Source organism: Tursiops truncatus, chromosome 11 (assembly GCF_011762595.2).
Source record: "Tursiops truncatus isolate mTurTru1 chromosome 11, mTurTru1.mat.Y, whole genome shotgun sequence".
NCBI classification, from domain to species: Eukaryota; Metazoa; Chordata; class Mammalia; order Artiodactyla; family Delphinidae; genus Tursiops; species Tursiops truncatus.
The window spans coordinates 51,197,679-51,223,342 of NC_047044.1; the positions used below are offsets into that span (position 1 = coordinate 51,197,679).

A 25,664-nucleotide genomic window follows, 5' to 3' on the forward strand; every position below is an offset into this window, starting at 1 on the left:
AAAGAGACGCAGACGTAGAGAAGGGATTTGTGGACGCAGGGTGGGACGAAGTGAGAGAGTAGCATTGACATATATACACTACCATGTGTAAAATAGACAGCTAGTGGGAAGCAGCCACATAGCACAGGGAGCTCAGCTCAGTGCTCTGTTATGACCTAGAGGGGTGGGATATAGCTGATTCACATTGTTGTACAACAGAAACTAACACAACATCGTAAAGCAATTACACTCCAATTAAAAAAAAAAAATCCTACACAGTCATTGTTTTAACCTTGGTGTCTAGTCTTCCATCCTTTTTCTTATTAATGCAAAAAATGATTTTAAAAACTTACTGAAATTATATTATTTTATAAATGCATTTTTAAAATACATCATCCATATAAACAGATTTAATTTATAACGTGAAAGGTATAATTATGGAGCAGCAAATGATAACATTATGTGTTATTTGAAGCAATATAGCTACTGAAATGTTTTATTTTCAACATATTTGCACTCTGTCCACTCAGCTCTTTTCCATTGTTAAATGTACTATAAATACAAATATTTCGAATATTTTGGCATGTGGAATTTCACAAGTGGTTGTTGTGTTATTGTTGCTAGCTGATATTACTGTACTTGGTAATATAAGTAACCAAAAGTTATTAATTACAAGGGCATACAGTGCTACATCCTTTCATAATACCTACCATGATATGCTTTAGAACAAAAAGGGGAATGACAAATATTATCTAGTAAAGTATAGAGGGAAGCACAGCCGGTAGAAGTCATTTAAAACACCTAGATTCACGAAACGCAGTCTAAGTAGCAGCCCACTTTTAATAGTCGTTGGTTTTCCTGAAGGGACATAAATAATGTTTTCTTTTTCAAAGGAATTCATTCCCATTGAATGACCTTTCCTGATGACACTCTTTTCGTCAGAATTCTTGCAATCCTTCCCTTAGACAGGGTAGGAGTTAACTGTCTTATGACCCTTTATCCTCAGGGCCCTCCTAGTGAATGAATTTAGTAAAATTAATTCACACAACTCTTTTTACCCACCCAGGGAACCTTTCACAGTGGTCTTCTGGAACCACTGCCACAATTCAAAGAAGCGGTTGCAGTGGGAACTTGGTCAGTGAAGGTGCCCCTTCTGACCTAGTGAAAGCTGCAAGTGCTTTTCAACTCACTCCAGGCATGGACAGTGTCCCTATAGCTGCTGAGATTACCCTTTTGCATGATCACCCTCATGGTAAAGCCCTTAATGCCTAATACATTGATATTGTGACTTAAGGCAGAAAGTTGTGTCAATGTCTACCATATATCTCTTATATCTTCCACATTGGAAAATAAATTTTATACTGCATATAAATTTTTATACTACATATAAGATAGGCTGTATTCTTTTTTAAACCTCTTCCTATCCCATGTTTATGTAATCAACTTAATTAACCCATCCAAATTCTGGATATCCTACAGATAACTGCAGAACCTCTCAATCTGCCTATCTTTCATTTCAGAATCTGTGCTATTTATTGATTGTTCTTTATTCTTAAGCAAGAACACATTGTTTCCATCACAAACCGTTTTAATAATCCAGCTGAGAATCAGTTAAGCATCAAAGCTTGAGTGAGATTATACATCACTACTTTCAGTATTTCATGGCCATTCAAGTAGCAAGAATCATTTCTCAACTAGACTCAGTGGGAAAATGAAAATGTTTACAATATAAAGCTTTACGGCTTGTTGTCATATTGAAGAGGTGGTTTTCACATTTTTAGACTTTTCTCTCCATAATTAAATTGAGATGTTAAATATAAACCTTCCAAAGGGAATGATACTGAAAAATGAACATTCACACCAAGATAATTAAATTTTGGAATTTCATGTCTTCTTTTGCCAATAGGTTGCTGCTTTCATTATCACTTACTTATTACATCTTTCCAAATTCTGGTCAAAGACTCACGTCAGATTTGAAAAGAATTAAAGAATGACCCAAGAAGCTCAGGTGGATTTTCTAAGGGCTAGTTGAAGATTGTTTTGACATCACCTGTTTCCTTAAGAGAAGTTTTCTCAATCCTTTTAAGCTAAAAGGCTACCTTGTGAATATCGGGGACATGTGTTATTAATATTTTTAAAGAATCACTTCTCTCCAAGCAGAGTCTAATTCTAGAGTTCTAAAACCCAGAAGAGAGAGTTATGCCTACACAATATTTTAAGTGCCGTATGCTCCAGAATTCCTGTAGTGAAAAATGTCAGTCTTCCATCAGAGGGATGATGAATTGAGAAGTGCCTTCCCACTCTCTGTGGTTTCCATGGTGCTGATTGTCAATGCCTTTTGTTGTAGGCAGAATACTTCTATGAATTCCTGTCCTTGCGCTCCCTGGATAAAGGCATCATGGCAGACCCAACCGTCAATGTCCCTCTCCTGGGAACAGTGCCTCACAAGGCATCAGGTGGGTGGTCTTCACCTCAGAGAAAGGTTTACACTTAAAATATAATAGCGATGGGAATAATATTTTAGATCCAGTTGTCACCCATCAGAGACATTACAGAATGTTTTCCTGAAGAGATCTGTTGATTTTAGGGCAAATCAGTTGTTATGTCCCTATTTCCTTTGGGCAAAAGATTAGGATAGGCATGAAGAAATGGAAGTTTTAGAATTTCCTAAAAACTCAGTTCATAAATGATTCCAGATTAGAAAAAGAAAAGTCACTATGTGAGATATACTTGGCCAACAAGTGTGAATTAATGTAGTACATATAAATGTGGCAAAGATGCAAAGTAAGTGATCGAGAGAGAATGGGACAAGTCAAGAAAAACTTCCCCTAAATGAACATTGTATTGAATTTTTTTTTTTTTTTTTTGCGGTACGCGGGCCTCTCACTGTTGTGGCCTCTCCCATTGCGGAGCACAGGCTCCGGACGTGCAGGCTCAGCGGCCATGGCATGGGCCCAGCCGCTCCGCGACCGGGGCACAAACCCGCGTCCCCTGCATCGGCAGGCGGACTCTTAACCACTGCGCCACCAGGGAAGCCCTGAATAGGAATTTGAAGTAGAGAGGAGACATAGCAAAGTAGGAGAAAGGGGTTCAGTCTTTCAGATCTAATCATTCTTCTCTACTAAGAAAATCCAGTATGCAGTTATTTGTTTAGAACTTTTCAACTTACAGAACACCAGTTCATGCATTATCTGATTTGTGTTCTGGGAGGGCGTCAAGGCCTGAATTACGGCTCCATTTTACAAATTAGAAAATTGAGGCTTGTGACGTTCAACTGACTTTCCCATAGTCATGTAATAAGCAGTGAAGCTGAGACTAGAGCCCAGGTTTTATGACTTTTAGAAAAATACAGAGATCACTTATGTAACCTATGTTACATTGAGTATATATATATTTTTACATAATTGTAGTAATATTATATATTTGGTCTTGCATAATGATTTTTTGGCTTTTAACATTTTAACATAAGCATTTTCCCATGTCACTACACATATTTCCAAAAGTTATTTTTAATGCCCTTATAATATTGTTTTATGAACATACCGTAATTTATTTACTCATTCCCTTATTGTGTTACTTAGATTGTTTTTAGGGTTGGCATACTAGAAATATCACAGTAAACATCATTTTTAAAGTAACAGATGGTCAGTAGCCCTGTTTGTCTTATTCACCATGACTGCCAACACAGGGCCCAGCATAGAACAGGCTCTCAGAAAATACTTGTTGGATTCACACGTGTAGCAAAATCTTAAAGTTCATCTCATTATTTTGTTAAGAATAGATTCTTAGATGTAAAATTATTGTGTCAAAGGATATGAACTATGAACTTTTTAAAAGGCTCTTAAATTGCCAAAATGCCAAATTACTTTCCGCAAAGGCTGTGCCTATTTGCACCCTGGCTAGCAGTGCTGGAGAGTGCCTGGCTTACTAACTTCATCAACATGTGTTATTAATCATGTTAGCTGTTTTGCTGACTTAAAAAGTGAAAAGTGGTTTCTCAGTGTTCTTTCAATTTGATTTTTTAAATTCCTATGAGGTAGGAAGTTATTTTCTTGTATCTGTTAGACAATGTAAATGTCTGTGTGCCGTGCTCATTTTTATATTGAAATACTGTGGTTCTTATTAATTTGCAAAGCTCACTGTAAAGTACTGACTGTTGATTGCAATTTTTTTCAATTTATGTTTTATTTTATTTTTTTTGAGGAGGGATATGCAGAGGCTTTAAAATCCTGTGTGGTCAAAACTATCTTTTCCTTTGTGATGTTTTTCCTATTACTTTTATGCTTGGAAATTAATTCCTATTCTAGAGAACGATTAGGTGATAATTTACACATGCTTCTAATATTTTACAAAAATTTATTTTGGCAGTAGTATGAGGTAGGGCTCAACCTGAATTATTTTTCTGAACTGTCGACTTTTCCAGCGTAAGAGGTTGGACTGACTCAAGATATGCTCTTTATCTTACAGTAAGTTTTTTATAGATAAGAGTTGGTTTTAGAGACTACTGTTTGTTCTAATATTATAATATTTATAGTTTTATATTAAAATAATTGATAGCAGAATCCTGCCTCTTAAAAAAGATTAGTCTTGTTCTTTTAGAGCAACATTAGAATAATTTGTCAGACATCAAATGAAGATCTCGTTAGGAGCTAATTTTTTTCTTTTCCATTAGGGTTTATTATAGGATATTGAATATAGTTCCCTGAGCTATGCAATAGGACATTGTTGTTTATACATTCTATATATAATAGTTTGCATCTGCTAGTCCCAAACTCCCCATCCATCACTCCCCCACACCCCTCCCCCTTGGCAACTACAAGTCTGTTCTCTATGTGAGTCTGTTTCGTATGTAAGTTCATTTGTGTCATGTTTTAGGTTCCACAAATAAGTGATATCATATGGTATTTGTCTTTCTGACTTACTTCACTTAGTATGGTCATCTCTAGGTCCATGCATGTAGCTGCAAATGGCATTATTTCATTCTTTTTTATGGCTGAGTAATATTCCACTGTGTGTGTGTGTGTGTGTGTGTGTGTGTGTGTGTGTGTGTGTGTGTGTGTGTATATATATATATATACACACCATATCTTCTTTCTCCATGCATCTGTTGATGGACATTTAGGTTGTTTCCATGACTTGGCTATTGTAAATAGTGCTGCTATGAACAAAGGGGTGCTTGTATCTTTTCAAATTAGAATTTTCTCTGGATATATGCTCAGGAGTGGAATTGCTGAATCATATGGTAGATCTATTTTTAGTTTTCTGAGTAACCTCCATACTGTTTTCCATAGTGGCCGCACCAACTTACATTCCCACCAACAGTGTAGGAAGGCTTCCCTTTTCTGCACACCCTCCCCGGCATTTGTTATTTGTAGACGTTTTAATGATGGCCATTCTGACTGGTGTGAGGTGGTACGTCATTTTAATTTTGATTTGCATTTCTCTACTGATTAGTGATATTGAGCATCTTTTCATGTGCCTGTTGGCCATCTGTATGCCTTATTTGGAGAAATGTCTATTTAGATCTTCTGCCCATTTTTTGATTGTTTTTTTTTTTATATTGAGCTGTATGAGATGTTAGTATATTTTGAAAATTAACCCCTTGTCGGTTGCATCATTTGCAAATATTTTCTCCCAGTCTGTAGGTTGTCTTTTCATTTTGTTTATGGTTTCCTTTGCTGAGGAGCTAATTTAAATTGATGAAATAATCAGGAAATCAGGCACCCTTACAGAGTCCATTTTCAGGTTGTAGTTATCTACTACTTCCAATGTATCTGTATTGCCACATCCCAGCACTGTAAGAGTTGGGGACTAAATAAGCACAGAGTTTCTCTAATTTCCTGGCATAGATGCCCATGTGGGTATAGACAGGAAGAGTGTGAATCTGAGTTTCTCTTGGGTCATCCCAGTGCTGCCGATATGACTCACAGCCCTCCCAGAGGATTTACTTCCAATCCAGATGGGTTTAGGTTCTAGGAAGCTCCTATGAAGGAAAAAGGCCTTGGGTTCTGGAGATACACTCACCTAAGATTTGTAGCCTCAAGGATATGAATATCCCATTCCAGATACATGGGTACCCCAATTCCGCTCAGATGATAATGCTAGTATTATTGCATACTGCTACATCATGGAGACAAGAAAGTTCTTAGAATATGACCACCAAATTCTTGGAATAGGGCATTACTCGGTCTCATGCCACGTCACTTGGTGTTCCTTTTTAGTCGAAGATAATTTTCTATAAAATTTTTCTTGAGCATATTTGTTCTTTTTCTTAAGAAGTGGTCAGGAGTAAGATAAATACATAACATGTCTCTCAATTTCCATTTCATATTTTTGAATTTTTCTTTTGTCTTTTTCTGATTATTAAAGAAGTACAAACTCATTTAGCCCATTAAAAGGTATTAATTAATTGCACAGTTATACCTCCTCAACTTAAAATAAATCTTGAATCTTTGGATTTCTAATCAAATGCTTATATCCAAAATCTTCCCAGTTTTATCAATTTTTGTGTCTAGTAAAAAAAAAGTTTACTGAAATTCTACTTCTTAGGATATTGAAGCAGTAAGGTTTTGAATATATGATATGAGAACACTTTAATAGGTCATGTTTAGAGAAAACATCATTTGCTAATAATTTAGAATCTTTAATAAAATGTAGAAGAAAAGTGGATGATACTTCGGGCAAGGTGAGACTAAAAAGAACAAGCCTGGGATGAGGTGACTCACGCACATGTGTGTGCATTTATACACACACACACACACACACACACACACACACACACTTTACACGGACAACCCCCCCTCCCCCCATAGAGATTTTTGGAGGCAGATGTAGGATTTGTTTGCAGAAATGCAGGTGCAAGAAGTTTATGGGGATTGTAGTTCATTTCAGGGCAGTTATTCATTAGCCTCATTAAGCTCAGTCCCCCCAGCATGAGCAGTGAGGGTAACTTGAATTAATAAAAAGTAACCAAATCAGTGTGTCTTGCTCCTAAGCGTCCAGGTAGCGTTCATTACTCTGCTGGTCTATTTAATACCCTCAAGCTGCTAAGGTGTTCTTTTATCCTACAGACTCCTATATGCCTAAGCGTTGCACGAAAAAGAAAACTCTTGATCTTTAACAGTTATGAAGTGCCTGCTTTCTGGCATCTGCAAAGAACAAAAACAGGAAATACAAACTGCAGGGTGGTTCAGTAAAACTCCTCAGTTGGATAACGAAAAACAGTTTCCATCAAGCCAAGGCTTTACCTGTTGGAACACTCTTTCTCTGTCATCCCATGAACCCAACAGAGCAGGGGTGTTTCTCAACCAAGACCATCAGGAATCCAATGTGTAGAAATTGTCAAATAGGTGTTAATGCTGGGAGGACCATCTTCTTCTGGGTGACCCCCATCCTTAGAAAGTGAAGCCCAGAGTAGGTACTCAGTAAGCATTTACTGAGAGAATGAATGGATGACTATTTGTGTTGGATGATTTATATTCATGGAACAGCTTATAATCATGTGGTGTCGAGGATGAGATCTCGCCCACCTTATTCATCTCTTCCCTTGCTGTGAGGCAGTGGTTTGCATGACCGAGGCTGAGGCTGTATGAACACCATACTGGTCTCAGGGTGGAAGATTTAAAACATCTTTTTTGGAGTATAATTGCTTTACAGTGGTGTGTTAGTTTCTGCTGTATAACAAAGTGAATCAGCTATAAATATACATTTACCCCATTTCTCCTCCCTCTTGCGTCTCCCTCCCACCCTCCCTATCCCACCCCTCTAGGTGGACACAAAGCACCGAACTGATCTCCCTGTGCTATGTGGCTGCTTCCCACTAGCTATCTGTTTTACATTTGGTAGTGTATATATGTCCATGCCACTCTCTCACTTCGTCCCAGCTTACCCTTCCCCCACCCCGTGTCCTCAAGTCCATTCCCTACGTCTGCGTCTTTATTCCTGTCCTGCCCTTAGGTGCTTCACAACCTTTTTTTTTTTTTAGACACCTTATATGTGTTAGCATATGGTCTTTGTTTTTCTCTTTCTGAGTTACTTCACTCTGTATGACAGTCCCTAGGTCCATCCACCTCACTGCAAATAACTCAGTTTTGATTCTTTTTATGGCTGAGTAATATTCCATTGTATATATGTGCCACATCTTCTTCATCCATTCATCTGTCAACGGACACTTAGGTTGCTACCATATCCTGGCTACTGTAAATACTGCTGCAATGAACACTGTCGTACATGACTCTTTTTGAATTATGGTTTTCTCAGGGTATATGCCCAGTAATGGGATTGCTCGGTCATATGGTAGTTCTATTTTTAGTTTTTTAAGGAAACTCCATACTGTTCTCCATAGTGGCTGTATCAATTTACATTCCCACCAACAGGGCAAGAGGATTCCCATTTCTCCACAACCTCTCCAGCATTTATTGTTTCTAGATTTTTGTTTGAGTATGGCCATTCTGACTGGTGTGAGGTGATACCTCATTATAGTTTTGATTTGCATTTCTCTAATGATTAGTGATGTTGAGCGTCCTTTCATGTGTTTCTTGGCAACCTGTATATCTTCTTTGGAGAAATGTCTATTTAGGTCTTCTGCCCATTTTTGGATTGGTTTTTTTGTTTAATATTTAGATGCTTGTAAATTTTGGAGATTAATCCTTTGTCAGTTGCTTTGTTTGCAAATATTTTCTCCCATTCTGAGGGTTGTCTTTTCGTCTTGTTTATAGTTTCCTTTGCTCTGCAAAAGCTTTAAAGTTTCATTAGGTCCCATTTGTTTATTTTTGTTTTTATTTCCATTTCTCTAGGAGGTGGGTCAAAAAGGATCTTGCTGTGATTTATGTCATCATGTTCTGCCTATGTTTTCCTCTCAGAGTTTTATAGTGTCTGGCCTTACATTTAGGTCTTTAATCCATTTTGAGTTTATTTTAGTTTATGGTGTTAGGGAGTATTATAATTTCATTCTTTTACATGTAGCTGTCCAGTTTTCCCAGCACCACTTATTGAAGAGGCTGTCTTTTTTCCAGGCTGTCTTATTGAAGAGGGTGCCTCCTTTATCAAAGATAAGGTGACCATATGTGTGTGGGTTTATCTTTGGGCTTTCTATCCTGTTCCATTGACCTATATTTCTGTTTCTGTGCAAGTACCATACTGTCTTGATTACTGTAGCTTTGTAGTATAGTCTGAAGTCAGGGAGCCTGATTCCTCCACCTCCATTTTTCTTTCTCAAGGTTGCTTTGGCTATTCAGGGTCTCTTGTGTTTCCATAAATATTGTGCAATGTTTTATTCTAGTTCTGTGAAAAATGCCATTGGTAGTTTGATAGGGATTGCATGGAATCTGTAGATTGTTTTGGGTAGTAGAGTCATTTTCACAATGTTGATTCTTCCAATCCAGGAACACGGTATATCTTTCCATCTATTTGTATCATCTTTAATTTCTTTCATCAGTGTCTTATAATTTTCTGCATACAGGTCTTTTGTCTCCTTAGGTAGATTTATTCATAGATATTTCATTCTTTTGGTTGCAATGGTAAATGGGAGTGTTTTCTTAATTTCATTTTCAGATTTTTCATCATTAGTGTATAGGAATGCAAGAGATTTCTGCACATTAATTTTGTATCCTGCTATTTTACCAAATTCATTGATTAGCTCTAGTAGTTTTCAGGTAGCATCTTTAGGATTCTCTATGTATAGTATCATGTCATCTGCAAACAGTGACAGCTTTACTTCTTCTTTTCCAATTTGGATTCCTTTTATTTATTTTTCTTCTCTGATTGCTGTGGCTAAAACTTCCAAAACTATGATGAATAATAGTGGTGAGAGTGGGCAACCTTGTCTTGTGCCTGATCATAGTGGAAATGGTTTCTCTTTTTCACCATTGAGGACGATGTTGGGTGTGGTTTTGTCATATATGGTCTTTATTATGTTGAGGAAAGTTCCCCCTATGCCTACTTTCTGGAGGGTTTTTATCATAAATCGGTGTTGAATTTTGTCAAAAGCTTTCTCTGCATCTGTAGAGATGATCATATGGTTTTTCTCTTTCAATTTGTTAATATGGTGTATCACATTGATTGATTTGCGTATATTGAAGAATCCTTGCATTCCTGGGTTAAACCCCATTTGACCATGGTGTATGATCCTTTTAATGGGCTGTTGGATTCTGTTTGCTAGGATTTTGTTCAGGATTTTTGCATCTATATTCATCAGTGATATTGGCCAGTAGTTTTCTTTCTTTGTGACATCTTTGTCTGGTTTTGGTATCAGGGTGATGGTGGCCTCATAGAATGAGTTTGGGAGTATTCCTAACTCTGCTATATTTTGGAAGAGTTTGAGAAGGATAGGTGTTAGCTCTTCTCTAAATGTTTGATGGAATTCGCCTGAAAAGCCATCTGGTCCTGGGCTTCTGTTTGTTGGAAGATTTTTAATCACAGTTTCAATTTCAGTGCTTGTGATTGGTCTGTTCATATTTTCTATTTCTTCCTGGTTCATTCTCAGAAGGTTGTGCATTTCTAAGAATTTGTCCATTTCTTCCAGGTTGTCCATTTTATTGGCATATAGTTGCTTGTAGTAATCTCTCATGATCCTTTGTATTTCTGCAGTGTCAGTTGTTACTTCTCCTTTTTCATTTCTAATTCTATTGAGTCTTCTCCCTTTTTTTCTTGATGAGTCTGGCTAATAGTTTAACAATTTTGTTTATCTTCTCAAAGAACCAGCTTTTAGTGTTATTGATCTTTGCTATCGTTTCCTTCATTCCTTTCTGATCTGATTTTTATGATTTCTTTCCTTCTGCTAACTTTGGGGTTTTTTTGTTCTACTTTCTCTAATTGCTTTAGGTGTAAGGTTAGGTTGTTTATTTGAGATGTTTCTTATTTCTTAAGGTAGGATTGTATTGCTATAAACTTTCCTCTTAGAACTGCTTTTGCTGCATCCCATAGGTTTTGGGTCATCGTGTTTTCATTGTCATTTGTTTCTAGGTATTTTTTGATTTCCTCTTTGATTTCTTCAGTGATCTCTTGGTTATTAAGTAGTGTATTGTTTAGCCTTCATGTGTGTGTATTTTTTACAGATTTTTTCCTGTAATTGATATCTAGTCTCATAGCGTTGTGGTCGGAAAAGATACTTGATATGATTTCAGTTTTCTTAAATTTACCAAGGCTTGATTTGTGAACCAAGATATTATCTATGCTGGAGAATGTTCCATGAGCACTTGAGAAGAATCTGTATTCTGTTGTTTTTGGATGGAATGTCCTATAAATATCAATTAAGTCCATCTTGTTTAATGTATCATTTAAAGCTTGTGTTTCCTTATTTATTTTCATTTTGGATGATCTGTCCATTGGTGAAAGTGGGGTGTTAAAGTCCCCTACTATGATTGTGTTACTGTCCATTTCCGCTTTTATGGCTGTTAGTATTTGCCTTATGTACCGAGGTGCTCCTATGTTGGGTGCATAAATATTTACAATTGTTATATCTTCTTCTGGATTAATCCCTTGATCATTATGTAGTGTCCTTCTTTGTTTCTTGTAATAGTCTTTGTTTTAAAGTCTATTTTCTCTGATATGAGAATTGCTACTCCGGCTTTCTTTTGATTTCCATTTGCATGGAATATCTTTTTCCATCCCCTCACTTTCAGTCTGTATGTGTCCCTAGGTCTGAAGTGGGTCTACTGTAGACAGCACATATATGGGTCTTGTTTTTGTATCCATTCAGCCAGTCTGTGTCTTTTGGTTGGAGGATTTAATCCATTTATATTTAAGGTAATTATCGATATGTATGTTCCTATTACCATTTTCTTAATTGTTTTGGGTTTGTTATTGTAGGTCTTTTCCTTCTCTTGTGTTTCCTGCCTAAAGAAGTTCCTTTAGCATTTGTTGTAAAGCTGGTTTGGTGGTGCTGAATTCTCTTAGCTTTGCTTGTCTGTAAAGCTTTTAATTTCTCTGTCAATCTGAATGAGATCCCTGCTGGGTAGGGTAATCTTGGTTGTAGGTTTTTCTCCTTCATCACTTTAAATATGTCCTGCCACTCCCTTCTGGGTTGCAGAGTTTCTGCTGAAAGATCAGCTGTTAAACTTATGAGGCTTCCCTTGTGTGTTATTTGTTGTTTTTCCCTTGCTGCTTTTAATATTTTTTCTTTGTATTTAATTTTTGATAGTTTGATTAATATGTGTCTTGGCGTGTTTCTCCTTGGATTTATCCTGTATGGGACTCTCTGTGCTTCCTGGACTTGATTAACTATTTCCTTTCCCATATTAGGGAAGTTTTTAACTATAAGGTCTTCAAATATTTTCTCAGTCCCTTTCTTTTTCTCTTCTTCTTCTGGGACTCCTATTATTTGAATGTTGGTGCATTTAATGTTGTCCCAGAGGTCTCTGAGACTGTCCTCAATTCTTTTCATTCTTTTTTCTTTATTCTGCTCTGCAGTAGTTATTTCCACTATTTTATCTTCCAGGTCACTTATCTGTTTTTCTGCCTCAGTTATTCTGCTATTGATCCCTTCTAGAGATTTTTTTTTTTTTTTTTTTGCAGTACGTGGGCCTCTCATTGTTGTGGCCTCTCCCCTTGCAGAGCACAGGCTCTGGAAGCGCAGGCTCAACCGCCATGGCTCATGGACCCAGCTGCTTCGCGGCATGTGGGATCTTCCCGGACCGGGGCATGAAGCCGTGTACCTTGCATCAGCAGGCAGACTCTCAGCCATTGCGCCACCAGGGAAGCCCCTAGAGAATTTTTATTTCATTTATTGTGCTGTTTATCACTGTTTGTTTGCTCTTTAGTTCTTTTAAGTCCTTGTTAAATGTTTCTTGTATTTTCTCCATTCTATTTCCAAGATTTTGGTTCATCTTTACTATCATTATTCTGAATCCTTTTTGAGGTAGACTGCCTATTTCCTCTTCATTTGTTAGGTGTGGTGGGTTTTTTGCCTTGCTCTTTCATCTGCTGTGTGTTTTTCTGTCTTCTCATTTTGATTAACTTACTGTGTTTGGGGTCTCCTTTTCGCCAGCTGCAGGTTCATAGTTCCCGTTGTTTTTGGTGTTTGTCCCCAGTGGCTAAGGTTGGTTCAGTGGGTTGTGTAGGCTTCCTGCTGGAGGGGACTAGTGCCTGTGTTCTGGTGGATGAGGTTGGATCTTGTCTTTCTGGTGGGCAGGTCCACGTCTGGTGGTGTGTTTTGGGGTGTCTGTGGCCTTATTATGATTTTATGCAGCCTCTCTGCTAATGGATGGGGTTGTGTTCCTGTCTTGCTAGTTGTTTGGCATAGGGTGTCCAGCACTGTAGTTTGCTGGTCGTTGAGTGGAGCTGGGTCTTGGTGTTGAGATGGAGATCTCACGGAGATTTTCGCCGTTTGATATTACGTGGAGCTGGGAGGTCTCTTGTGGACCAGTGTTGAACTTGGCTCTCCCACCTCAAAGGCACAGCCCTCATGCCTGGCTGGAGCACCAAGAGCCTGTCATCCACACAGACAGAAGAATCTTCCAAATTATTTTCCTCTGGATATCAGTCGGTAAGGTAACTGCTGGTCATCACAATGCATATTCAGAAAAATCCACGTTTTACTCTTGTGCTCTTTTTCTTGTTTCTGCTAGCAATTAATATCGTGAACAGGATACCCATTCACAAATGCCAAGTTCACCATAAAAACAGATAATTCCGTACAGTTCTTCCCTACAAAACTGCCTCCAGTTAGTTCTCAAAGTGCCCGATTGTTCGGTGAAGATACAATCCAGGTGCAGAGCAGGGGAAACAAAAGAAAACTGGGAGAAAAAAGAAGAGGCAGATAGAAAAGTAGAGACCGATAGAGGAGAGGGCAGAAAAAAAGGGAAGACATTTGTTACAAACAAGGAAAGAAAAGGCCAGTAAGTGAGGAAGTCTGTAAGCTCTACAACAAGAATTGGAGTCTTGCTTTTCGCAAATCTTCTGTATCCATGTAGCCTTTCAGATTCCCTTGGTCCCCAAGTAAAATTTCCAGATCCGGGATGCAGCCATAAGAAAGAATCCTATGTATCTTTCACAAGTATCCCGCAATAACAGATCCAGCGCGGTTTTCCTTGTACAGTCCTTTGCTTCCTTTTGAAATGGAAATCCCTACTATGGATTTTTGTATTTTGTAAGTTTGCATTTTCATATATACAATTTCATTAAACCAAGGTTTTCAGTGGGGACAATTATACTTTGGGACTTCAGAAACAAGTTTGCCTTTTTTCTCTCTTTTTATTTCTGTTAAAATATCTGGGTTTTTTTCATCATTTAGTTATTTACAATGCTCAGATCTCAAGATTCAGGAGAACTGGAAACCCGTGTTATTTGGAGAAGAGCACAGTAATGAACACTGACAATGCCAAAGCCTTGAGAGTGGTTTCTGGTTGCCAAGCACGTTAAGAAGATTGTATGACCAACTGGTGTGCAGTGCATTATGGAAAAGAGCACACTAATTTCTAGCTCACTTCTTCTTGTACAACTAGGGGAAAGGTTTATGAAAACTCTGAAGGGAAAGGATTTTTCTTGGCATGGTACGATTTTCCCAAGCTTGGCAGTAACCATAACCTGCCATACAGAAACAAAATGAAACAGAATTTCATATGTATACCTCTTAGCAATATTTGCTCTATTCATGAGGAAGAACTGGAGTCTAGTGGATCAGCTAGATTAGTCTTCTCCAGTGGATATGTTAGGATAATCCAGTGGATTTCAGAAATTTATGAAATCGGCCTCTCAGCCAATGACTTGAGCCAATTTCCACCCAATGATTTGTGAGTATTTCACAGCCGAAGTTGTGGACAACTCCTCGCTGTCTCTGTACAGCAACACTATTAGTTCCCACTCTCTGCTTAGTCTACACCTACATACCCCAAGTGATCATCAGTTTCACTAAAAAGAAGTGTCTCCTCTTTAGGAACCTAAACCATTAGATATGTCTATTGTGAGATTACTTCATCACAGAAAACTCTCTTCTAGATCCCCAAGATATGGACACTTCTCAATATTAACAAATAGCCTGAGAAAATATTACATTTATTAACTCAGTCCAATGATTGGGGTCTAGTCTGAGTTGTAGAATATTTCCAAAGAAGATATTTTGTCACTCTCAAGCATACATAGTAAAAGTAAACCAGTGGGGTGTTGCTTATAAGGCTTTATTTAATAGATTCTGCAGTGCTGACTTTTAGCTCTTTTTGAATTATATGGAGGCTGGTGAAGGTGTTCACAAAGTTTCTTCTCCTAATTAATCTATGCTACCTATTTGCACCTTTACTTCTTAGAGAACATTTTACCATCTTTTTTTTCAAGATGGTACAGGTTCAGACTATGAACAAAATATCCCCAGTTTCATATTAGTAGGGTACAAATTAACGAGGGTCATTAATTCTCCACTCAGCATGATGTACACGTTCTGTGGAGAATGCCCAGATAATCAAAATACAGTCCGTACTCTAGTGGAGATACAAGCACGTCTGATAACAAAATGTGAACATTTTTGCTTTGTTCTTTGTCTCTCTTACCAAGATTTCCGTAGAAATGGGATCAATTAGATAAACTGTTTCTCCGTACCTTCTTTTTCTTTAGTTGTTCAAGTTGGTTTTCCATGTCTCGGCAAACAAGATGGAGTGGCAGCGTTTGAAGTGAATGTGATTGTAATGAATTCTGAAGGCAACACCATCCTGCAGACACCTCAAAACGCCATCTTCTTTAAAACATGTCAACAAGGTAATCAGTGATGGTGATTCCAGAGAAGGCTCATAAGGCTTCCAGGTGTGATTTGGGCCAAGAATTGTAGCTAGCTAGCTAGATAATTATTTTGTATAATTAAAACCACACCAAAAAAAAAAAAAAAAAAAAAAACCACACCAGTGGGAGGAGGGGTAAACGCAGGGTCCGCTAATAGTACTAAGACAGACTTTCTCTGCTTTGACCGCACTCACAAGTTTAGGAACTCCAGTACCCTTCAAAACGCCCTGTCTTCCACCTCTCTTCTTTCCCTCCTCCAACACAATCTTTGGGAGTCCCCACCTTCATAGCAAGGGTTCCAGTCATCACCAGCAACTACTACAAACCGTACGCCCTGCCGAAAGCTTGGTGCTTTTGACTTCCAAAGGTCACGCCAGTGATCTCTGCCAGGCAAAGGCACCTCTCCATCAAAGCCCGGATTCCCAGTTAAGCATGAAGGCTTTCCCATGCTGTCTCCTTTCCCATCCTGATACAAGCTCTTCCAACACAGAATTTAAGCTCTGGAGGCTTTCAGTGCCCTAAAGATGTACCAAAAGGTCATTCCCCCCCTCTGAAAATGAATATTGAGGGCAATATCCATCATTCTGTTTCAGTGTGAATTTAAGGAAATGCAGTAGATTCATGGGTGAGAGGAAGGCAGAACATAAGCTCGCTTTGCCTTCTTCCACGAGCTCCCTACTGTTGGAAGTAGGATTGAGAGGCAGTATCTTACTTTCATGAAGACTTAGTGAAGTACAGGCAGTGTAGAGAGAATGAAGTGGAAGTACTGGTATTCAGTAAATTATGATAATTGGTGTGCTGGGGAAAAAGTGACCGTTAGCCTCTTCATGCCCCTGTAATTCACTCAACATGATCTGAAAGGTGTCTATATAAACCTTGTTTCTCTTTGGTGAAGCTGAGTGCCCAGGAGGGTGCCGAAATGGAGGCTTTTGTAATGAAAGACGGGTCTGCCAGTGTCCTGACGGATTCTATGGACCTCACTGTGAGAAAGGTAAGAACAGAGACAGCCAGCTTCCCTGCTTGCTTCCTAATGAAATGGGTGTTACACAGGAGCCCCACATGTATTTTTAACACATCACCTGAAATTATTTTTCTGGTCACATTATAAGGATTTGTGCAGTCTTAAAAAGTCACAGCAAAGCTATTGGAAAGTATTGTTCTAGGAGTGGTTTTCTGTTAAATCCAATATGTGGTGACAGGAGCAGAAAACTGGCACAATGTCTACATTCTTTGTGGCCACTTTCACTCTCTTCCACCCCCCTCCGCAATTCACTATTATATATACTATGCTTTAGCATAATCTTATGAAAGTTTTGAGTTTTTTTTCCCTCCACTAAAATTGGTTTTAAAAAGCTAGTATTATGAGTGATTTGAAAGTATCTACTCCAATTAAAAGTAGCTTGTTTCACAATTAAGTCTACACCTGAGTTATGAAGGTGCTCTAGGCAAAAAAAAAAAAAAAAAAAAGGATGAAAATCATTTGTGTAGTAAATATATATATATTGGTGAAATTCCTACTAAGAAAGCTATATGAAAAAAGAGATGAACATGAAAATGTTTATTAACCACAAATGTGTCTAAACCACAAGCTCACATATACTGAGCTTATTTGACCAGAGTAAGCAAAATATTTTTCATCTTCAAAGAATAGATTTTTTTCTTGTCTGCATTGATTTTTTTCTTTATTTTCTTAATTGAAATATAGTTGGTTTACAGCATTGTTAGTTTCAGGTGTACAACAAAGTCATTCAGTTATATATATTGTTTTCAGATTCTTTTCCCATATAGGTTATTACAAAATATTGAGTATAGTTCTCTGTGCTATACAGTAGGTCCTTGGTTATCTAGTAGTGTGTGTATCTGTTAATCCCAACCTCCTAATTTATCCCTCCCCCACCTTCCCTTTCTCCTTTGGTAACCATAAGTTTGCTTTCTATGCCTATGGGTCTTTTTCTGTTTTGTATATAAGTTCATTTGTATCTTTTTTTTTTTAGATTCCAAATATAAGTGGTATCATATGATATTTGTCTGTCTAGCTCACTTCATTTAGTATGATTATCCCTAGGTCCATCCATGTTGCTGCAAATGGCATTATTTTATTCTTTTTATGGCTAATATTCCATTGTGTGTGTGTGTGTGTGTGTGTGTGTGTGTATCTGTCTCACATCTTCTTTATCCATTCATCTGTCGATGCACATTTAAGTTACTTCCATGTCTTGGCTATTGTAAATAGTGCTGCAATGAACATTGGGTGCAATTTACATTCCCACCAACAGTGTAGGAGGGTTCCTTTTTCTCCACACCCTCTCCAGCATTTATTATTTGTAGAATTTTTGATGATGGCCATTCTGACCAGTGTGAGGTGGTACCTCATGGTAGTTCTGATTTGCATTTCTCTAATAATTAGTGATGTTGAGTAGCTTTTCATGTGCCTCTTGGCCATCTGTATGTCTTCTTTGGAGAAATGTCTATTTAGGTCTTCTGCCCATTTTTTGATTGGGTTGTTTTTTTTTTGGTTATTGAGCTGCTTGTATATTTTGGAGATTAATCCTTTGTCAATTGCTTTGTTTGAAAATATTTTCTCCCATTCTGAGGGTTGTCTTTTCTTCTTGTTTATGGGTTCCTTTGCTGTGCAAAAGCTTTTAAGTTTAATTAGGTCCCATTTGTTTATTTTTTAATTTCCATTACTCTAGGGGATGGATATAAAAAGATATTGCTGCAATTTATCTCAAAGAGTGTTCTGCCTATGTCTTCCTCTACGAGTATTATAGTATCTGGTCTTACATTTAGGTCTTTATAACATTTTGAGCGTTTTTGGTGTATGGTGTTAGAGAATGTTCTAATTTCATTCTTTTACATGTAGCTGTCCAGTTTTCCCAGCACCACTTATTGAAGAGACAGTCTTTTCTCCATTGTATAGTATTTCCTCCCTTGTCAGAGATGAATTGACCATAGGTACATGGATTTATTTCTGGGCTTTCCATCCTGTTCCATTGATCTATGTGTCTGTTTTTGTGCCAGTACCGTACTGTTTTGATTACTGTAGGTTTGTAGTATAGTCTGAAGTCAGGGAACCTGATTCCTCCAGCTCCATTTTTCTTTCTCAAGATTGCTTTGGCTATTCGGGATCTTTTGTGTTTCCATACATATTTTAAAATTTTTGCTCTAGTTCTGTGAAAAATGCCATTCGTGATTTGATAGGGATGACACTGAATTTGTAGATTGCCTTGGGTAGTACGGTCATTTTAACAATATTGATTCTTCCAACCCAAGAACACAGTACATCTTTCCATCTGTTTGGGTCATCTTCAGTTTCTTTCATCAGCATCTTATAGTTTTCAGAGTACAGGTCTTCTGCCTCCTTAGGTAGGTTAATTACTAGGTATTTCATTCCTTTTGATGCAATGGTAAGTAGAATTGTTTCCTTAATTTCCTTAATTTCTCTTTCTGATCTTTCGTTGTTAGTGTATAGAAATGCAACGGATTTCTGTGTATTAATTTTGTATCCTGTAAATTTACTGAATTCATTGATGAGGTGAGTAGTTTTCTGGTAGCGTCTTGAGGATTTTCTATATATAGCATCATGTCATCTGCAAACAGTGACAGTTTTACTACTTCTTTTCCAATTTGGATCCCTTTTATTTCTTTTTCTTCTCTGATTGCTGTGGTTAGGACTTCCAAAACTGTGTTGAATAAAAGTGGCAAGAATACACATCCTTGTCTTCTTCCTGATCTTAGAGGAAATGCTTTCAGCTTTGCACTGTTGAGTATGATGTTAGTTGTGCATTTGTCATATATGGCTTGTATTATGTTGAGGTATGTTCCTTCTATGCCCACTTTCTGGAGAGTTTTTATAATAAATGGATGTTGAATTTTATCAAAAGCTTTTTCTGCATCTACTGAGATGATCATGTGATTGTTATTCTTCAATTTGTTAATGTGGTGTATCACACAGATTGATTTGCAGATATTGAAAAATCCTTGCATGACTGGGATAAATCCCACTTGATCACTGGGTATGATCCTTTTAATGTATTGTTGGATTCAGTTTGCTTGTATTTTGTTGAGGATTTTAGCGTCTATGTTCATCAGTGATATTGGCCTCTAATTTTTTGTGTGTGTGTGGTATCTTTGTCTGGTTTTGGTATCAGGGTGATGGTGGGTACATAGAATGAGTTTTGGAGTGATCCTTCCTCTGTAATTTTTTGGAATAGCTTCAGAAGGGTAGGTGTTAACTCTTCTCTAAATGTTTGTTAGAATTCACCTGTGAAGCCGTCTGGTCCTGGACTTTTGTTTGTTTGGAGCTTTTGCATCACAGATTCAATTTCAGTACTGGTAATTGGTCTGTTCATATTTTCTGTTTCTTCTTGGTTCAATCTTGGGAGATTGTACCTTTCTAAGAATTTGTCCATGTCTTCTAGGTTGTCCGTTTTATTGGCATATAGTTGCTTAGTCTCTTATGGTCTTTTGTATTTGCGGTGTCAGTTGTAACTTCTCCTTTTTCATTTCTAATTTTATTGATTTGGGCCCTCTCCCTTTTTTTCTTGATGAGTCTGGCTAAAGGCTTATCAATTATATTCATCTTTTCAAAGAACCAGCTTTTAGTTTTATTGATTTTTTTTATTGTTTTCTTTGTCTCTATTTTATTATTTCTGCTCTGATCTTTATGATTTCTTTCCTTCTACTAACTTTGGGTTTTATTTGTTCTTCTTTCTCTAGTTGCCTTAGGTGTAATGTTAGGTTGTTTATTTGAGATTTTTCTTGTTTCCTGAGGTAAGCTTGTATCATTATAAACTTCACTCTTAGAGCTGCTTTTGCTGCATCCCATAGCATTTGGATCATCGTGTTTCCATTTTCATTTGTCTCTAGGTATTTTTTGATTTCCTCTTTGATTTTTTCAGGGATCTATTGGTTATTTAATAGCATGTGTTTTTTGCAGTTTTCTTCTTTTAGTTGATTTCTAATCTCATGCATTGTGGTCAGAAAAGATGCTTGATATGATTTCAATTTTCTTATATTTTCTGAGGCTTGATTTGTGACCCAGTATGTGATCTATCCTGGAGAATGTTCATGTGTACTTGAAAAGAATGTGTATTCTGAGGCTTTCAGATGGAATGCTTTATAAATATCAATTAAGTCCTTCTGGTCTAATGTGTCATTTGAGACCTGTGTTTCCTTATTGATTTTCTGTCTGGATGATCTGTCCATTGATGTAAGTGGGGTGTTAAAATCCCCCACTATTACTGTGTTACTATCAATTTCTCCATTTATGTCTGTTAACGTTTGCCTTATTATTGAGGTGCTATTATGTTGGGTGCATATATATTTACAATTGTTATTATCTTCTTCTTGGATTGATCCCTTGCTCATTATATAGTGTCCTTCTTTATCTCTTGCAACAGTCTTTATTTTAAAGTCTATTTTGTCTAATATGAGTATTGCTACTCCAGCTTTCTTTTGATTTCCATTTGCATGCAATACCTTTTTCCATCTCCTCACTTTCAGTCTGTATGTGTTTCTAGATCTGAAGTGGGTCTTTTATAGACAGCATATACACAGGTCTTGTTTTTGTATCCATTTAGCCAGTCTGTGTCTTTTGGTTGGAGCATTTAATCTATTTACACTTAAGGTAATTATCAATATGTATGTTCCTATTGCCATTTTGTTAACTGTTTTGGATTTGTTTTTGTAGGTCTTTTTTCTTCCTTTCCTCTTTTTTTCTCTTCTCTTGTGATTTGATGACTATCTTCAGTGTTGTGTTTGGATTCCTTTTTCTTTTTTGTGTGTATATATATTATAGATTTTTGGTTTGCAGTTACCATGAGGTTTTACCATGATATATCAGTCTATACATACACACAGTTGTTTTAAGTTACTGATCTCTTAATTTCAAATGCATTTCTAATATCCTGCATTTGTACTCTCCTGTTCTCACGATTGCTGGTTTTGATATTGTATTTGTGTGCAGATGATTTCCTACCTTTACTGTATGTTTGCCTTTACTGTTATCTTTCCCATTTCATAATTTTCTTATTTCTAGTTGTGGCCTTTTCTTTTCCACCTAGAGAAGTTCCTTTAGCATTTGTTGTAAAGCTAATTTGGTGCTGCTGAATTCTTTTAGGTTTTGCTTGTCTGTAAAGCTTTTAATTTCTCCATCAAATCTGAATGAGAGCCTTGCTAGGTAGAGTATTCTTGGTTGTAGGTTTTTCCCTTTCATCACTTAAATATACCATGCTACTTTCTTCTGGCCTGCAGAATTTCTGCTGAAAAATCAGTTGATAACCTTATGGGGATTCCCTTCTTTGTTATTTATCACTTTTCCCTTGTTGCTTTTAATATTTTATCTTTATCTTTAATTTTTGTCAATTTGATTAGTAGATGTCTTGGTGTGTTCCTCCTTGGTTTAATCCTGTATGGATCTCTCTGCACTTTCTGGAGTTGGGTGACTGCTTCCTTTCCCATGTTGGGGAATTTTTCAGCTATTATCTCTTCAAATATTTTCTCAGGCTTTTTCTCTCTCTTTTCTCCTTCTGGGACCCATATAATGCAAATACTGGTGCATTTGGTATTGTCCCAGAGGTCTCTTAAACTGTCCTCATTTCTTTTCATTCTTTTTTCCTTATTCTGTTCCACAGCAGTGATTTCCACCACTCTGTCTTCCAGCTTACTTGTACATTCTTCTGCCTCATTCATTCTGCTGTTGATTCTTTCTAGTGTATTTTTTCATTTCAATTATTGTATTCTTCAACTGTGTGGTTGTCTTTTGTATTTTTGAACTCTTTGTTAAAAACTCTTGTAACTTCTTGCTCTGTGCATCCATTGTTTTCCTGAGTTCTTGGATCATCTTTACGATCATTACTCTGAACTCTTTCTTGGGTAGATTGCCTATCTCCACTTAGTTGGTCTTCTGGGGTTATATCTTGTTCTTTTGTCTGGAATGTATTCTTCTGCCATCTCATTTTGTCTAAATTTCTATTTGAATTTTTATGTATGTGGTAGGTTAGTTATGTTTCTTGACCTTGGAGAAATGGCCCTCTGTAGGGGATGTCCTGTGTGTCCCAGAAGTACACTCCCCTCTCATTGCCCAGGGGCCAGCGACCAGCTGGTAGATTCTGACCTGTGTTTGTGGACTCAGTTCTGCAGCCTGTTGGATCATAGTATTCTTGCTTCTGGTGTCTGCCCCCCGGTGGGTGAGGCTGGTCTAGAGGCTTGTGTAGGCGTCCTGGTGGGAAGCTCACTGGTGAGTGCAGCTGGGTCTTGGCCCTCTGTTGGGGAGGGCCATGTTAAGGGGTATGTCTAGAGGTGGCTGTGGGCTCAGGAAGTCTTTAGGCAGCCTGTCTGCTGATGGGTGGGGCTGTGTTCCTACCCTGTTTGTTGTTTGGCCTGAGGTGTCCCAGCACTAGAGCCTACAGGCCATTGGGTGGGGCCAGGTCTTGGTGGCAAAGTGTTGGCCTCCAGGAGAGCTCATACCAATGAATTCTCTCCCTCCGATACCTCTGCCACCAGTGTCCTTGTCCCCAGAGTGAGCCACAGCTGCTCCCCACCCCTGGAGACGCTTCAAAACTAGATGAGTCTGGCCCAGGCTCCTATGAAGTCATTACTTTTGCCCTGGGTCCCAGTTACACAAGACCTGGTGTGCACCCTCCAAAAGTGGAGTGTCTGTTTCCCCCAGTCCTGTGGAGCTCCTGCATTCAAGCCCCGCTGGCCTTCAAAACCAACTGCTCTGGGGGTTCCTCTTCCCAATGTCAGACCTCCAGGCTGGGGAGCCTGATGTGGGACTCAGAACTCTCACTCCTGTGGGAGAACTTCTGCAATATAACTATTCTTGTTTATGGGTCACACACCTGAGGGCTATGGGATTTGATTATATCACGAGTGTGCTCTTACTACTGTCTCGTTGTGGTTTCTTCTTTATGTCTCTGGATGTAGAATATCTTTTTTGGTAGGTTCCAGTCTTTTTATCGATGATTGTTTAGCACTTAGTTGTGATTTTGGTGTGCTCGTGAGAGAAGGTGAGGTCAAGGTCCTACTCCGCCATCTTGTCCTGACCTTCATCTGCATTGATTTTGAAATTGGAAGATTGAGGAAATAAGGCAAGAAAAAATATTTACAGTCTTAAGAAGACCACATCTTAGTTAACATAATGATTCTGGGCAAATTTTAATTCTCTTCTATGAAATTGGTTGAAAAATAGCCTTATTTACTGCATAAAAATAATTTTTAATATAGCAAACTTGTATCTCTAAAGAGTGACTACTTTAATGTCAACTACAAAGCTTGAAAATACAGACCTGTTGTATTACTGACATTTCCAAAATGGTCCTGCTCGCAAAACCCTATTTGGTCTTAATCAGAATTCTCTCTCCCCATTAGCCCTTTGTACACCACAATGCATGAACGGCGGGCTTTGTGTTACTCCCGGTTTCTGCATCTGTCCACCTGGATTCTATGGAGTCAATTGTGATAAAGGTAACTTTCTAAGAACAAGGTTCTTTTTACTTTTTAAATGTCTGATTAAAAGACGTATATTTACTATATCATCACTCTTCATAACAGCTCTGTAAATAGGATGTATCACTTCACCAGCTGCTATAACTTTTTTGTTGTTGTTTTCTTAATGTAAATTTATTTATTGCTGCATTGTGTCTTCATTGCTGTGCACAGGCTTTCTCTACTTGTGGCGAGCGGGGGCTCTCTTCGTTGCTGTGTGCAGGCTTCTCATTGTAGTGGCTTGTCTTGTTGCGGAGCGTGGGCTCTAGGCGCGCGCGGGCTAGTAGTTGTGCTGCGCCGGCTCAGTTGGCTGCTATAACTTTAACCCCAAATTTTATTGTAGCTTAACACGGTACAAGTTTACATTTGCTCACAGAATGCTCCAGGGCAGGAATACTTGGTCAGTGGGCAGGGCAGTTCTTCTCCATGCAGTGATTTAGGGTCCCAGGTGCCTTCCATCAGTGGTTCTGCCTAGAGCTTTGGAGCTCTCCAGATCCAGCCAATAAGCAGAGAAAGAAAGACTGGAGTAGGTACTGCTTAAAAAACAAACAAAAAACAAAACAAAACAAAAGCTCAGAAGTGACCTACAAAACTTCAACACCTATGGATAGGAATTAGCTCCATGATCCTACCTGGATGCAGGCAGGAGAAATGTCATCCCGGGTTGGACAACCATCTCCCAATGACAACTTCATGGGAGGGGAGCATGGATTTTTGCGAACAATTAACTTCTCCTTCCCCATTGGGGTTTTGGTATGTCCCAAATTAGTTTTATGGGTGAGCTTCAAAGACTGAAATCAAACAGTCTTTTCCGAATTGCCTGACCTAGAAGTTCACTGATCCCGAATTTAATTCTGTGCTCACATATCACATCCCTGGGAGATCAGGATCCTCCTTCCTATGATGCTGCATCATAGCCGGATTTTACTCTCCAAAAGTAGATTCAAATGTGGCTCTAAAATAGTACCGAATGATTCATACTCTTTACAGGACACCTACCTATTTTGCCCAGTTCACATCTTTTATGGAAAGAAATTAAATTATATCCTTAAAGTGTATGTATTTAATGAAATTATCCTTGTGTCCAAAATGCTAATTGCATGAGTAGGGCACTGTTTCTTTTAAATAACTACTTGCCTCAAAATAAAATGATGTGTTATTTTAGAGAAGTGTCTCTTTAGTGATAATGCAGATAGCACCAGTTAAGATTGAGCAGCTTTTAAAAAAAGAAGGAAAAGCTAAAGGAAAGAGCCCTTAATATGAGTCAGAATAGTCATTTATGGTTGTCTGTTATTTTATGATATACAAAGTACCTTCATACAATTACCTGACTTTACTCTCAACGATCTTTTGAGATATGTAAAGCATCCTCCATCTCAATCTCAGCTAAGCAAAATGGGGTTTATAGAGCTTGAGAAGCTTGGCCGAAATTCACACCCTCCACTGTACCATGTTGCCACTCAGGCTACCTGTTTCACATCTTAGTTCCT

General features: G+C 38.0%; 1 protein-coding gene across 2 annotated transcripts in view; it reads left to right on the top strand.

Annotated features, from left to right (window-relative positions):
* The window catches only part of WIF1 (WNT inhibitory factor 1), a 153,044-nt gene that overhangs the window by 114,235 nt on the left and 13,145 nt on the right, over positions 1-25,664 (top strand). Inside the window, exons 4-7 of one of the 2 annotated variants that reach the window (XM_019952307.3) lie at positions 2,327-2,435; positions 15,523-15,663; positions 16,580-16,675; positions 24,058-24,153. In XM_019952307.3, the coding sequence (XP_019807866.1) occupies positions 2,327-2,435; positions 15,523-15,663; positions 16,580-16,675; positions 24,058-24,153 (442 nt within the window). The remainder of the gene's footprint in view (positions 1-2,326; positions 2,436-15,522; positions 15,664-16,579; positions 16,676-24,057; positions 24,154-25,664) is intronic. The other variant, XM_019952308.3, reaches the window with a different exon arrangement.